At 41.3% G+C, this 15,931-nt stretch overlaps 1 protein-coding gene across 1 annotated transcript; it reads left to right on the top strand.

The window, feature by feature from the left end:
• Positions 1 to 14,360: 14,360 nt before the first annotated feature.
• On the top strand, positions 14,361 to 15,831 carry LOC132258484 (cadherin-86C-like). The gene is made up of 6 exons (XM_059755815.1): positions 14,361 to 14,698; positions 14,776 to 14,848; positions 14,911 to 15,120; positions 15,244 to 15,393; positions 15,453 to 15,567; positions 15,635 to 15,831. The coding sequence occupies exons 1-6, from the start codon at positions 14,361 to 14,363 to the stop codon at positions 15,829 to 15,831; spliced, it is 1,083 nt and encodes a 360-aa protein (XP_059611798.1).
• The last annotated feature ends 100 nt before the right edge of the window (positions 15,832 to 15,931 follow it).

The raw sequence follows: 15,931 nt of genomic DNA, 5'->3' as shown, positions 1-15,931 counted from the left end.
GCCTAATGTACCAAATTCTTTTATCAGCGCATCAAATGACCATTGAGGTTGGGCTTCCGAATGGGCGGAGCCTAAAGCCTCTTCCAATGCACCAAGCATCTCAACAGCTCTCACAACTGTGCAAGATGCTTCATGCGCGACGCGAAGGGTTAATCTGTGATCTATTGCAATTGGAGAAGGAAATCACAAAGGAATATCCAATACACTCTATCAACACACGTATAAATTTCTTGCAATACTTGAAATCATGGAATTTATGTAGACGAAAAGTATTTTATGCGTGGTCCGTCCGCACAATTGCATGAGATATAAAATATGAGAGAGCGAGATTCGCATGGCGCCATTCGTCTGAGCGCTGGCTGTCAAAATCCCGCGGCCAGAAAGCGCTGTCATTATATGTACATAGCATGAAATCAATTTCAAAAATTACGCGACAAAAGCTGATTTTTATTATTATTAATCTGCCTCCAATAGAGCCTGTAAATTCGCCCAGCAAATGGACTTATTTTGGGTGGCTTTTCATTCGGTCGTATATTTCAGAGCTCATGTGCTCAATACATTTCGCCTTATTGCGATTAAGTGTGCTGGGAATAAGTGAAGATCAGTAAAAAAGGAATTTGCATAAAATTTCGATGAAGGAATGTTTACAAGAAACAACGTTCATAATACGATGAAGGTCATGAGCTTTATTTTTTCTGCAATCAAAGCTGGGGGACTTAAACCCACGCGCGTTGGCGACTCCTGTCTCAACTATTTCGCGTTTTTATAGACAGACGCAGAGGAAAAACCAGAAGCTATTTTTGCTGCTCCTTTTCGCTATACAGAATAAAAAAAACAGAAGAGTATCATAATGGGAGTATAAAGTGGAGAAATTTGCTTTTGCATGGAAAATACCTTAAAATTGTCCCATTTGTGAGGTGTTTTGTGTGGCGAAGAATAAATAGTTGAACTCGTAAATTTCCAATATCCGATAGAAAGAGTCACACAGCGAAAATCACTTTATCATCCAAGTCACATGCAAGAATGAATGGTTTCAAGTGAGTCATAAACTGCCACCCTCTGCCGCTATGTGGGCTCACATGAATATGGGATTCCGCGAGGTTTCGCCTCGGGTTCTGCAGCAAAATGTTTATTAACTTCATTATTCCGGTGGAAAAAAGGAGGAGAAAAGTGCGGCATAAATTGCGAGAGTGATTTCAATGGTTAAACTCAAAAATTTATCGGTTTTTTGTCTATTTGCAATCATAAAATTCTTCATAAATCAAGAAAAGGCTCGAGTAAAGTGAGCAAAGTGCAGCAGAACTTGGGGTGAAACCGAATGGATTTGTTATAGGTATTTTCCATAATAGTGGAACGCAGAGCTGCTATATTTATTTCGCATCGCATTCCTTCGTACTAAAATGAATAATGTTTCACAATATCCACTTCCGACTTTTGCACAGTGTGCGCGAGGCGGTGTAGTAAAATTTCAGTTTCCCGATTTAAACTACATAGTTTGGCTGGAATATGTGGCATTAGAGGGACAATAATAATTGAAACGGTATCAGATGTATTGCTAATTTTAAAGTCTCCTTAGAACTACTGTACTTGGAATTTGTATAACGACAAGAAGGCGTCTTTATAGTCTCTCAACACGAAATCCAGGCGTTCCGTGGTGTGTTTTGGCTTTGATTGTGCCAATATGAGCGCGGGTTGTGGCGTTGCTTGGAAACTCGGAGAAGCCAAACTGAAAATATTGGCTGGACACAATCAGCGTGAAGGTAGAATCTCGAGCGTGGAAATTGCCGCTTTGGCTGTGGACATTTCGGAATTGCAAAGAAGAAATATTAAATTATAATTTATACAATAATTGAGCACAGCACTATGTACACTATCAGGGTTGTCACGTGTTAATTGGCACAGAATTTAGGCCTTTTGTACACATGAGAGTTCCAGTTTCGGACCGTGTGAGATATGCTCCGGACAGGAAAAGCAAATCCATTCAATATTTATTCTATTAAATGGAATCACGCCACACCACCCAGTGTTGTACGTGAAATAATTGGAGAACGGTGGTTGGTCAGATGTTTGGTGGTGGAAAACGGGGTCAACTTTCGTCCGAGAAAGATACATAATTCAGCCGTCGCCTTACTCACCATATAAACTATTATAGTTTTTCCACATACACACACAGTCAGGAGCATAAATATGTACTCCATTTACATTTGAATTAAGTTCGCCAGCCACCCCTTCAGGTCAGCCACCCTTTGAGAGGGTGCACGGCTTCTTTGCCCGGCACACCGAGTGTCCATTAAGTTTCCTTGACCACAGCTCTATTCTCAGAGTGGTTTCGGATTCCGTGGCGGACAAACGTGTCGTTCCGTGCTGGACTTAAGTGCTGTGCGTCTTCTAAGTGTCGCCTTGTTCGCATCGCAGACAAGATGAAATGAAAATAAATACCGGCAATATAGTTGGGGAATGGGAATAAAACCGCCATAAACATAGTCCTGAGGTGTAAAATTAAAGTGCAAAAATAGTACAAGGGAAATTTAAAAGACGAGAATACATCGACCATAAAAATGGTCGCTTAGAACGTGTTGCATGTGTAATTATTTATGGATCGAATTAAAAGAATATTAATTTTGTTTTTGCTTGTTTAATCCCAACAATCTTGACAAAAAGGTAAATTCAACGTGATACCTGTGAATTTTCTGCATGAGCGTCGCGTGTATCAGCAAGTGTTGTAATTCTCTCTGTGTGTGTGTTTATTGGACATTTCGGATGAATTGTGCACAATTTTGAGTGAAACAATTGCTCAAAAAGCGGAGAAAATCCAAAGTCTTCTTGAAGATAGCAAAGTGAATTTGTAAGTTATCATTTTTTCATAGCTCTTAAAAATCTCAAGAACAATGCGAGAGACGAAAAAAATTAATTTGAAGTCACTTTTTTGTATGCCAAAGTAGTGTTAATCGGTTTATTTCCCTTCAGTTTGAAGGAAACTGACTTTTTATGGTGTTTTAATTTCATGTAATTGCCAAGAGAGCCATAAAATGTCCGGCTCTGTTTAAGTTCTGCCCTTACAGAAATCCCAAAGCCGTGCAAGCTTAGCCGAACTACTTTGCCTACTCACACTTTTCCCCTCGCGCCGAGTTCAGATCACAAGAGAGCATGCCGCAATAGCTGTCTGCCTTCGCCATGGGGTATTTTATTTATTTAATGCAGAGCTAATACAGAGGCTCAGGGAATGGGAGGTACTAATGGCAGTGCCTAATATTTATTGTTGGACTCTTTCTTAAATATAATCGAGCAATAAGAGTTCTCCGAAATGAGAAATTCACAAGAGCGCCAGAACCTCAAGATACCTTTGGCTTTTCACATCGCGGAGACACATTCTCTTGTCTCATATCTTACTCCTTGTTCGATTCTTTCACGGTCTTCATAGTCTATTTACTGTGTCTGTTCACTATGGTTGCTCGTTAGGAAATTGTAGATTTGTACGTGGCTTGTTCTCCTATTATTATTTCCCTTTATGTAGTATATGGTAACCCAGTGTCTCTACAGCAATTGCCACAATGCGGCGAGAGATCGCTCCGATATTGCCTGCTCGCGGGAGATATTCTCCCGAGTCATCATTGTCATGAGAATGCATTTCTGGGCAGAATCTCCACTTATTATGTCCTCCAGGACGTGTGTGTGCACATAGTGTGCCGTGGCGTGTCCGCAGGAATTTATACACGAGTTTTTCTGTGCTGTAGCAATTTGCTGTCAATAGAATTATCGTAGGTGGATGCTGATCACCTTTTTTGCCGCCAGTTCAACGGCTCTAATTGCATATGCAGACTCCTTAGGTGGGTGTCTCGCGAGAGACATCTGAAATATTTCGAGGTGCGAAAAAAGAGTGTGGAATTTGGTGAATGTCTCCCAAAGTTTGCATATTCAGTAGTTTGACGGTGAAGAAAAAGAGAGAAAAGAACTGCGCTGAAGCTCTCGCCCCTGTTGAAAATACATCTAATTTGTAAAGTTTGTAATAAATTGCAGACATATTGCTGTCCTTTGTTATATAGCATGCACGGCATTATGTAAAGTTTAGCGCTGCTCCTCTGTGGCGAATTTATACCCAAGCACACAAGAAATCAAAGCGAGGATAACACATTGTCAACTTGGCAAAGAAGAAATTTATAACTTGGCTCTGGTGTTCTTCGTTAGAAAATGAATTTAATAAATGTGACTGTCAGCAACATGCATAGGCATTTTATGGATATTGCATGGAGAGATAGTTCTTTCTTTTGCCAGTCTCTCGCGCTCAGCATTCCTATGGAGCAATGTCACAAGTGATGAATATATATTCATATATTTGTATATCGTTTCGCGAGAGCATTAACCATGATGGTACTATTTTACAGTTATAGCTTCCCAAGCTTTACTTCTCTCCACACAAGATGCCTCGCATGAACGTGTGTTGGTTACCACGAAATACATTATTTCTTTGTTTGCGACTGGACATCACGATCTGAGAGCCAGGGAGAGACGACTGCTACATGTTTACAATTATGCAAATATGCCTACAAGGGAGGCGCGCGCAGTTCCCAGACTGACCCGCAATGTGACCTCAAGATGCCGAAAAAGAGCATTTTTAATGTCTCCGCATTGCATATCTCGCTCTTTGCGAACACATCGCGAGCTTTAATTTTTTACCAAGAACTCACCACGGACGCTGCACATATTTTATTTAAAGGCGCTTTCCCACACTTTACCGGCCATAAAAAAAAAAGCTGTTAGGGACAGTGGCGAAATCACGAGAGAGTGTCTTTTGCAACATTCTGCATTTTGTGCTAGGAAATCTTCATTTTTTCCTCCACCGTCCGCCCAATTTGGGTGCAATTAAAGGCCCCAAAAGGCTGGAGCTTTTTAGTGGATAAAAAGCTTCTTAAAGTGCGATTTGATGGGTCTGAAGGCGTAAAGGTTAAAAGCAAGAGTTGATTATCAATGATTGACTGACACACTAATGAAAATGACTGTATTTTCACATTGTCCAGTGGGTCGCTATTGATTTTCCGGGGGAAACACAAAATATAGACACGGTCAACAATGGACATTACGGGAATTACCTTTATTGATTGCAGAGGGTATTTCTGTCATGTCTGCGAGTAGTCAATGCAGACAAATAGCGATTACGGCGCTGAATCGATGCGTGGTGACATTGCCATGATCGAAATGCAACTGGGTTATCGTGCATTACTTATATCATGAGTTAATTATGTACGATTTCATAAAGCTACTCTGCTGCGCTTTGTGGTCGCTTTTGGCGAGAGTTTCGTGGCTCGAGGAGCCTCTTGAAATCCGATATTTCGCCTGTGCTACCAGTTTTTCTCCCCAGTCGATGGGGTCAATTAATAATTCGAGAAACATTGGCATATTTGTGCCCCAGCGCGATGTGAGGAAGTTTAATAGCCCTGTATTTAATGGCTATTGCAAACCGTGCGCCATTTCTCAACTTTGTGACAACTTTTTGGCCAAATGTTAACGATTGATTAAACAACTTATCTCCGCGGCGGATAGTAAATACGGACTCTAATGAATTCGCAATAATGTTTTGGGATAAAAAATGCATAACATTTTGTCCAATTTTATTAGCAGTCGCGCGGCGACAGAGGCAGAATTTTATGTTTCGCAAGCGCGACACTATTTTTTCGGGCATGCGAAACACTAAATTATATCTTGTCTTGCATTCTGCATATTTACATCCACTTCCACCACGCACAACTACGCGCTCGCGAGAGAGTGGAAAAAATCACCCAAAGTGGTGAGGAGATTTTTCTCTTTCGACGCTCAGCTCAGCGTTATTTACCTGGCCAGCCTTTTCTTCATTTATTCACGAATTTTTATGTGCGCGCCGCCTTTTTTGCCGGCCGTTCGGGGATTGTATTAGAGAGCCGCGATGCTGAGGTGAGCGCCCAGAAAGATTATGTGGAGGATAAGGCAAAAGCTGAACAGATACGATCGTAAATAATTTTTCATCAACATTGTTTCGAATTAGCTGCAGAGGTCAATAAAAGTATTGATCTGAAACATGTCTGGGGATTCAGCTGAATGGACATGCCTTGGCCATAAGTCAATCTCGCGGAGGGAATATTCCTCACATTGCGGCTCGGAGATGGAGGAGAAGAAGCACAATGAGCGCTTTCTGGAGACGAGACGGCAATTTTCGATTGAACGCAAAGTATACGCATTTGAGATTAAATTGTTCGCTTATCACACAATCGAAAAATATTTCAACTCCCAGTTGAGACAGATAGAATAATTTGCTTGTCTCTGGATTTTCGTAAAATCGTATATCAAAAAGTTATAGAGCAAGTTCCGATTTGGTTGTGGCACAATAAATCAGGTTTTCGCCAGAATCAATTTATTAATTTAATTAAATAACCACCGCGAAGAGATGCCTCGGCAGTGCAAGCATCACGCATCTTGGCATTGTGTGTGTATCGCTGAGAGCTCTCAAATGTGCTCAAGAGGAGTGTGCTGATGCCATAAGCGTGATGAGGTGGCGGAACAAGTTTTGATTAATGATAGAAGGCGTGATATAATTTTATGGGCGAGTGAAGAAATTTAGCGCTTGATCTTACACACACAAGTACATAAATTAAAGCAAATGTGGATATGTCAAGCGATCTCTTTTCACTACTCCACTTCGCTGCATGTCTCGTTGTAAAACAGTACGGGAGAGACTATGAGAAAATTGAGGAAACCATGCACGTTATAGTTCAAATTAATCCATAACCGATTCCAACATCGAGAGAGCATGAGTAGACGTCGCGCACTTTATTCTCCTTTTCTTCCTATTGAGCGCGGATGCCATCATAATTAGATTTATGTCGCCGAGACTTGTAATACGTAACCTGTGATTCTGAGGGGTGTAATTGATGTTTAATCGCAGGAATTTTATCCCATTCAATCATATCATGACCCCGTTTCTTGTTACCAATGAACCCGTAAATTTCCCTTTTCTTCCCCGCGCGCGCGATAAGCGATGGCGCACACAAATTAATTCTTTCACCCGAAACGCCCAACACATCAATGGATCTGAGCACGCCAGAGAATGAAATTGAAGTGCGAGCGGAGAAAGTAAACCACTTTTACAAGTTTCCAGTGGACATAAAAGTCAAAATGCGAAATACAAGGCAGTGTAGGGCTCGTGTATTGTTGTATCTGGGCATGGAAGTGAGATTTATGTGAAATGAAATGCCCGTACATGTGTTTGGGAACTTTTGATTTTGGCTCTTTAATGCCTCTTGTCATATGGGTTTCCCTCTCGTTTGGACTCCCATCATGTGTGCCGCGAAATTGTGAAAGAGCGCCGTGGAAAAAAGGCATCTTTTGAATAAGTACTCTTGTACAAATGGACACGACTGTGGAGATGTTTTATATCTTGCGGAATGGCATTTAATGAAAAATTTCTAATACCCACCGCACGACGGCGAAAAATCGTCTTAAACAATTATCTTATTAATGCTCTCCAGAAGTATGACTGGAGATTACGTGAGGCTCTGCGGTCGGCAAACATTTGTCAACGCGCGCGAGTTGATCTTATTTGCGAACCATGAGATCAAGGCGAGACGGCTAATTTTCATTTGGTATTTATCCCAAATATCACTCTATTGTATAATACGTTCCATATTAACGCTATTTGAATTAAGACTTCTAAATCATTTAAATAATCACGCTGCACACACTTCGGCCATGACGCTCGTGTTCATTTCAATATTGATGGCTAACCACCGCTGAGAGCTTAACGCGAGCTTCCGTCCCAAATAGAGCCCTGGCTTGAGGAGTTTGAATATCAAATGGACATAATTCAAAGTGTACAGAAGCATGAATAAGTATATTTAGTAGTGAATATCTTTCAACAAGGTTCCGGTGTCGATAAACAGCGAAATGAGAGCAAATACAGGAATTTTTGACAAAAGTGCCAAATTATGTGACAAGGTCAGGAAGTATTATTCTATTGATTGACATTAAATCTACTAAAGCGTGGGAAAAAGTTTTCGTCCCTTTTCAATTAATTCAATATAATCGTTGAATAATGAATAAATAGTGGCTAAAATTGTCCAATTCTTCCCTATTAGACAGCCAATCAACATTGAGGCGTCTGTTAATTGATTGTGATGTTATTGATTTCTCTAATTACCAAAATGAGTTGCTAGATGTGAAATGCAAGAGCGGTTTGTTGTGAATTCTCTAGAGCCAAGGAGAAATTTTCCCGACGTGAGTCACAGGCGGATTAGTCAGCCAAAATTTCCCGCCTCTCTGCTCACATCATGTACATATATAATTCAGGTGATTATGTACGTCCGTGGATTTTTCCTCTGGCGAGCGCCACGGTGAAACTGCAGATAAAGTTGGCTGGAAATGGAAAGGTGTCGTTAGCGGCCATTTGTTTGCTGAGAAAAATCCGCCAGCGAGCCACTTTAAATACTCTAGCAAGCAGTGATGGCACAATTATTCATTCATGCCGCCGCTATTTTTCATAAAATGCAAGGTGAGACTGGCGTCACAGTTCTTAGCAATCAATATTGATAACCGGTGTGCAGCTTTTGAATGTCTCAAAAGGCTACGCACACAGATAAGATGCAATTGCAAAATGATCTTAAGTGGAAAAGCTCATACTCACTATCTTTTGGCATACATTAAACTCATTGGCAAGAATGCCTAATTTAGGTTAACGCTCAATCTGATGCAATTATTTAAAGAGATGCAGGTACATCACTGTGGCATTCGCTTAACCCTTCTGCGCCACCGACAACAGTCGCCCTCATGTCCGCATTTGCATGCACACAACGTGCAGGGTTACTCATTTCTCACTGGCTTTGGAGTCAAAACAAAGAATACAGGATTTTGATTTATCGAATTTTGAGCGCCGAAGAATTGTCTGCGCCATTGTGAATAAGCTGGCAAATCTATATTTTGTGTTTTCTGTATACATAAATTGTGCAAGTTTTTGATGTTGAAAGTAGCGAATTTCGCTCTAGGGATTTACAAATTATGTTCCTCCAACACTTTAAAAATCAATTCTTTTGCAGATAAATTTTGATTTGTGTTCTCGATAGCGAACACCGATGTCGAGTTGGTGTCTTGCATGGGAACATGGGCGCTTGTTCGCCAATCGAGAGGGTATTCCTTTGACACGAGAACGCGTCGTGTCGCCCCAGCGCGAGCAGCGCCTGCACTGGCCTCACGAGCATCGTGTGGTGAGCTTTTCTGGGCAGACACAACAATCGCGGAGAGGGAGTTGATATACAAATAATCGGATTATACAACAATTTTCGTTTCCAGCGCTAAATCATTAAGGCGTTAAATGCTGATAGGTGACCAAGTTACCGATTTCTTCCAGTTTCTTCAGCTCTGGGGATACAGATTTTGAGTGTCTGGGTGAAAATAATAAATTTCACATGGGTGTTTTACATTGTGGGTAATGAGAACATATTGAAAACTTCAGCATGTTTCACTTTAAAAATTAATATATTGATTCATAACCTTTTCATAGGCTCCAAACGGCTGAAATCCAGCCACAGCCAGCGCACAAAACATCTTGCATTGGGCTGTAAAAATATGCACATGGTTCACACATTTGCACAATGCGCGAGTTGTTCAGGAAAATGTGAAAAAGGGGTGTGTTCCATTCATTTCACGATATCAAATAATTGCAATACTAAACATCTGAGATTAACTGTTTAGTTATCTGATCTGGACTTTGGCTGACTTATTTCGAAAACACCACCGCCGAGAATTCGTCATATTTCATATACTTTACGATAGATTTCACTTAAGATTTCCAGTAATTAAATATAAATTAGATTCGCGGATCTATTGGAAAAATAGATACTAATAAATGTAATCTCGAGGCAAATTTATCCCACTCTTTGACACCTTCGGAGCTGGAATAGGTTGCAGGTCATGGAAATGCTAATTTCACAATAATGACCGACTTTTCTTAATGTGGGTTAAACAGCATTTTGTCACCCGAGTGTGTGTTTACACAAAATGCACACGACAAAAATTGTTTCATTGCGTGGAATTTCTGATACGCGACCAAAACTCCAGTCATCAAATCAATACGCGCCCTTTTTACTGCCTGACTTTTATTGTGGCAAAAGCATTATTCTCCCTATTTACATTTCTGTCTTTTCAGGTCATGTTCTGCCACTAAATCGCGATGTTCGCATTCAGAAGTGGACTAGCTACTGGTCATTCATCGTCATAAAATGCGCCACCGCTTCTCATTACTGCCGATGGCTTTGAATCCTTGACGTTTATTAAACGACCCATCTCCATGCATATTTGCGGACACTTCCGTCGACGCCTTCAATGGTCTACTTATACAACAGTGCAGAACGAAAGCGCCGCAGAGCGATGAAGTGGAATATTAGGTGAGCACAATCATTAGCTCGGATTTAGCCAAAAGCTCTTTGGCGCGGCTCTGAGAATACAATCTTCACGTGAGCTTTCGCTTTTGTATCATTATTATTATCTCATTTATGGACTTAAGAGTCTGTGTAGGGGAAGGCGAGGCCTATTGAGTGTCTCCCGTGAATTTACCTTGTCTTCCTTTGCAATTCAAAGGAATAATCTAAAGTCTTGATTTCTCTGTTCGCAAAACAAGATTTCAAGTGTCAACTTTTGAGGTAAAAATACAGACTGTAACCCCATGAAAGTCGGCTTTCCCCTAGTATTTGTGCTGTTTGGTGATTCAGAGAGATTGCAGGTCTTGTCATTAGGCAAAAAATGCCATAAATCATACAAGCATTGTCGGAACGAAGCACACAAATCTGGAAATTTTATTATCTTTTTACGAACAGTATCATGGGCGGTCTCAATTTGCATATGCAATGCAAATTACATTGCGAAGGGAGGCCTGTATTTTTGTAAATTATAATTGCAGACGGAGTCTGGGTGATATAAGCGGAAAATTGGCGGCATAATTGCGCATGAGATTATTGTTAGAGTGAAAAATATACAAAATGCATTGTGACACTGTCACCACCAGGCGAGAGAGACACACAAGGTGGAGGAGAAGAAAGACAGAAGGAAAACAATTCGAGAGACTTTATTGCACGCATTTCCAAAGTATTGGCTGAAAGATTGCAAATTGAGATATTGTAACATGGACTCACGGTGAAAATACATTTCATTCAAATCGAATTATTCCTTGTGCACGTACCCATTGTTGTTTTTTATAATCTGCAGCCACTTTGCTTGCATAACTGGCAAGAGAGCTAATAGAATGTGCCCAGGAGAAAGAGGTCTATCGACGTGGTGTATAGGAATCGAAAATCGCGCCCAATGACGTTCTTCACCTCCACACAATTTTCAAAAGCCAATTGTTTCTCCTCGTGTAACGAAATTTCCTTACAACTTCTGTGGTTAGCACAAAGTGGCAAATGACTTTGGCTGCGGCAGGAAAAAAAAAACAGGGAGGCAAAAAAAGAGCAACATTTGTAATTCTAGTTGAACCAATTGATTTCTATTTGCCAATTCGGCTGCTGATTGAGAACTCCACTGTGAAGGGTTAATGAGCGCAACTGCTCAGCATTATATCACTTTCTTATTGAGTAATGTATGCGTGAATCTTAAATAAATGGGAGACAATTATAAACAAAGTGCCGGGTATTTCTCTGCGCGAGAAACACTTTCTCTTTCAGCGGTCGTCATCTTCGCAAATTGAGGGTACGTGTATATAGTCTGAAAATCGACTTTATTGCCCGAGCCCACTATATATGAACATAATGCCAATATGATCGATATTTTGTATTCCATTTATTATGGTCTGAAGCTCGCTGAGCAGGAAAAAAAACCCGCACTCTACCGTTTATTACACTGCAAAACTGCCCAGAGACACTCAAGGCAGCAAGGAGTGAGTCTTCAGCCTCAGTCAGACCTAATCCCACATCCTCTCGTGTCTTGTTCTTCTCCTCCTAAGCTTTGCACAGCGAAATCGAAATTATACTCACGTCTGTGTGGTTTGAGCTTGTGTGCCGCGTGAAATTTATGAGAATTACAATTCGCGATCGAGCCAAATGTCGAGACTCATGAGTGGGTGCCTTTCTTAAGATAAATTCACGAAACGACCTCTAAAGTATTTTACTGACTTAGAGTTGACAATGAATATTATTTGAATAATTACGATCAATAAAAGTAACACATTCGTACAAGAATGATTTGTCAAACTCTCTTGTGAGAAAATTCCGCATTATAACGTGCGATATCGTAAAACAAAATGAAGCGTTTTGCCGTGTTGTTACGAGAGAAGATGCTGTGGTGTAAGAATAATTGGAAGACACGAAAAGCACTTCACTTCCATTTACAGAATTTTATGGACTGAGCTTGAGTTCGGCACTAAAGCTAAAAAGCCATTGATAGTCACACGCTTGGCTTGACTTACAAAGAATTGCTGGCTTTTCTGAGGATCAATGTCGAATGGAGCGAGTCGAATTTGGGTAATGTGTTGAAAGAGTTAAATGAAGATGAGCTAAATCGGATAAATTATCACCAATAGATTGCTTTCATCGCCACTTTATAGCAATAATTCACCAAATTGGCTCTAATTAATTGAGATCATTTTGCAAACTCCAATAAAATCAGCCATGAACACATTATTCTTCCCCATTTTTCGCAGTCTTTCCCTGTGAATTTCCTTCGCAAAAGCGCAGAACATGTAAATCCAAGTCGGATCCGATTGTCAATTTCACGACTACACTGTTTTTTTGTCATCACAATGCTTCTTAAGCCGTGCAAGAAAGCACCGTAATTTCCTTATGCCAAGTCCCCAGCAAATATCGTGGAATATTGCGAACGCATTATGCAATTAATTCACACTTGAGACCGCCTTAAATAAGCATATTTATACAGGAACTCAATCTCCCCAAGCTGAATTCAGCATAAACAGTTTTATGGATTGGCAAAAGAGCAAAAGACTTCCTCGATCCGCTGGACATTCGATACGGAGTGCTGTGTAACTTTTGGCCTCTAACACTTTATCAATAGCACCCAAGGCGACTGTCGGAATACAGAATTTCTCCACTCTTGACAATGTATTGTTGGGCATGAGCTTGAGGAGACTCCCACACAGCGTGGTCACTCCTGATTTGAATAACAGCCAATATATACATAGGAGAGAAAATAGTGCTTTGTACATGCGAGAATAAATCTTGCCTTATTAAGTATTCGCGTTGTTCTGTATTGAAAACAAAATTATATGTAAATGGTTTAATGTTTCATAGTTTTGTTATCCTACTTCACATTTTACACTTACGGACAGTGTTCTCTCATTGGGACGCCAAAGGCTGCGAAGGGGACACACATTTCTGTCGCATATTTATGCGTCACGGCTGTCGTTTCTACAATGGCGGGAATATGAGATGATGGCTGCTGTTGCATTGAATAAGACTTCCTAGTTCGGAGAGCTCCTACATAAAATTACCACAGCTTTCTTGCAAAGTCAACATTGGTGAGCACATCTCGAGTCGCGCGCAATCGTTGCGCTGAATTGACAATAATAATTGTACTTAAAGACAAGAGGTTCACCACCAAATTGGTGTTGAGATTTGAAGGAGTTTAATATGCACAGGCAGTCATGCACACAGAGAGTTGTTTACACTTTTGCGGTTGAACTGTATCAGTTGAAAATCGATTTGATTCCTGGGCTCAACTGTTCGTGATATTTATACATATGTGTGCCGAATGTGATATTGATTCCACAGCAGAGAGTGCAGTAAAAAGAAGCCCTCACATGTTTTGTTTATTGTCTTCGCCACCATTTCCGGTGCCACTGCTCAAGATGTAGCTTCAGTCGTTCGTGAATCCCATTCGCAAAAGTTATGCTTACCAATTGTGTGGCCATCTTTGTAAGTAATCCCGCGATATCTGGATGTCCACTCTGGTCTTGTGAAATTGTGCAATCTCTCTCTCTCTCTCTCTGTGTCTCTGCATCATAACACAACACAGTGAGGTGCCTGAATTAAAGCGAGACTGTTTCAGTGAGATATCACATCACGGGAGCACAATAAAATGACATCATTATATGTACATTTTAGCAATTATTATGAGATAAATAGTGGCACTAATGGCCAATTTAAGTTTCACAGAGTGTCATGAGGAGCATTTTATGTGTGGAAATACATTTGAATTTACCTAAAGTAGAAATATTGCGATGCAAATCGCCAACATTTTATCTCTCCGGGAGTGAAATTGAGGCGATTCACAAGTACCTGCATTGTCGGCTGCGAAAGGAACAATTATGTCAAATCCCAGCCACATTTGCCCGCAATTGCAGCTAACACGCGCTCTTCTCTTGCAGAATGCACCTCTTATTATTGCTGACCGGATACATGCTGAGCCTGATATGTTTTGCATCAGCATCAGATCCGAAATTTGATCCCTCCACGAGGATGCGCCTGGTGCTGGTGCCAGCGGATGCAGCCGTGGGTAGCGTGATATATCGCATTCGTGCGACTGACGAGGAGTTCGATTATCCACTAACATTTGAACTCCTCGGCGACGCCTCGTCATCAACAGTGCAAATTGAATCACTGCCATGCACAAAGTACAATTCTGTGTGTCAGGCGAACGTGATCCTTACCAGACGCCTCGAACCTGGCAGATACTATGACTTTCAGATCTCAGTCAAGGACACGCGCGGAGGAATGGCCTCGCAGAGTTGCTCAATGTAAATTCCTCACCGAAAATATTCCCAACACGCTGCTAAAATCCAGCTAATAATTGTCTTTCTCTCTCCTCCACCAGAACGGCAACGAACTTCACCACACCGCACGATGTCATCTTTCCGCACAAGCCCGGCATCATCATGATTCCCGAGGTAAAACTCTCTCCCAACTCGTAATTATAGCGTCTCTCTAAAGCAATGATCTGACCTTCTAGGACGCCAAGCGAGGCACAGAGTTGGATTATGTAATTGCGCGCAAAAATCCGCTCTTCCCAAAGCACGTCTACTTGGAATTGTGGGGTTCCCCACTATTTGCCATTCGACAAAAAATTGTTCCTCCCGAGATGACCGAAGGCACGATCTTCTTGCTTGGGCCGCTCGACTTTGAGAAGCAGTCCATGTATCATCTCACAGTGTTGGCTAATGTGAGTATCAATTGCGATTTAAGTACTTAAACAGTGTGTAGAAATTGACAAATAATTCGAAGGGGCGGGGTAAATAGGTGGGCGGGGCTTTTCCATCACTCTCATTATTCATTCTATCTGCAGGATCCTTACGCAGAGCCTGGACAGGATTCCAGAAATATAGCAGGTCTGGAAATTGTGATTATTGTGGAGGATGTTCAGGATGTCCCACCAATTTTTACCATGGCACCACCAGTCACTCGTCTTCCAAATGGACTTCTGCCCGGAGATAAGGTAAGACAGACCCTCAAATACACTTGAGATCATTGCTGATCCTCTCCTCACTCGCTCAGATCCTACAAATTCAAGCCGAGGATGGCGACAAGGGTGTTCCTCGTGCAATTCGCTATGGCCTCGTGTCGGAGGGAAATCCGTTCACATCTTTCTTTGATATAAATGATACAACAGGTATGTATTAGACTTAAAATACCTCCGCAATATTGGCTCGATTACACTTTTTGCAATTTCCTATAAGGTGTAATCACCCTGATGAGGCCATTGGATGAAATTGCCGCTATTACTCACATCGGAGATCCTGTCTTGCTAACAGTTATTGCCGAGGAAGTTAAGGTCATGCGTGATGAACCACCCGCAATGGCTTCGACGGTTCAGCTGGCCTTCCTCCTTCCAGAGCGCGAAAATGCACCACCGTACTTCGAGAATGACCAGTGAGTGCGGCCCATTTGCACGCCACACAGACTCTATCTCTAATCTGCTCTCGATATCGCATCTTTGCAGCTATGTAACGCGCATTGACGAGAATGCTCCTCAG

This window comes from Phlebotomus argentipes, unplaced genomic scaffold (genome assembly GCF_947086385.1).
Source record: "Phlebotomus argentipes unplaced genomic scaffold, Phlebotomus argentipes genome assembly scaffold_4, whole genome shotgun sequence".
In the NCBI taxonomy this organism is placed as follows: Eukaryota; Metazoa; Arthropoda; class Insecta; order Diptera; family Psychodidae; genus Phlebotomus; species Phlebotomus argentipes.
Note: the sequence above shows the minus strand (reverse complement) of the source record. Positions and strands in the feature narration are given on the sequence as shown.

Excerpts from the sequence above, each read along its gene's own strand:
- LOC132258484 (XM_059755815.1), top strand. The coding sequence starts at position 14,361 with ATGCTGAGCCTGATATGTTTTGCATCAGCATCAGATCCGAAATTTGAT. Across the intron at positions 14,699-14,775 it reads GCCTCGCAGAGTTGCTCAAT|AACGGCAACGAACTTCACCA; the intron begins GTAAATTCCTCA and ends CTCCTCCACCAG. Across the intron at positions 14,849-14,910 it reads GCATCATCATGATTCCCGAG|GACGCCAAGCGAGGCACAGA; the intron begins GTAAAACTCTCT and ends CTGACCTTCTAG.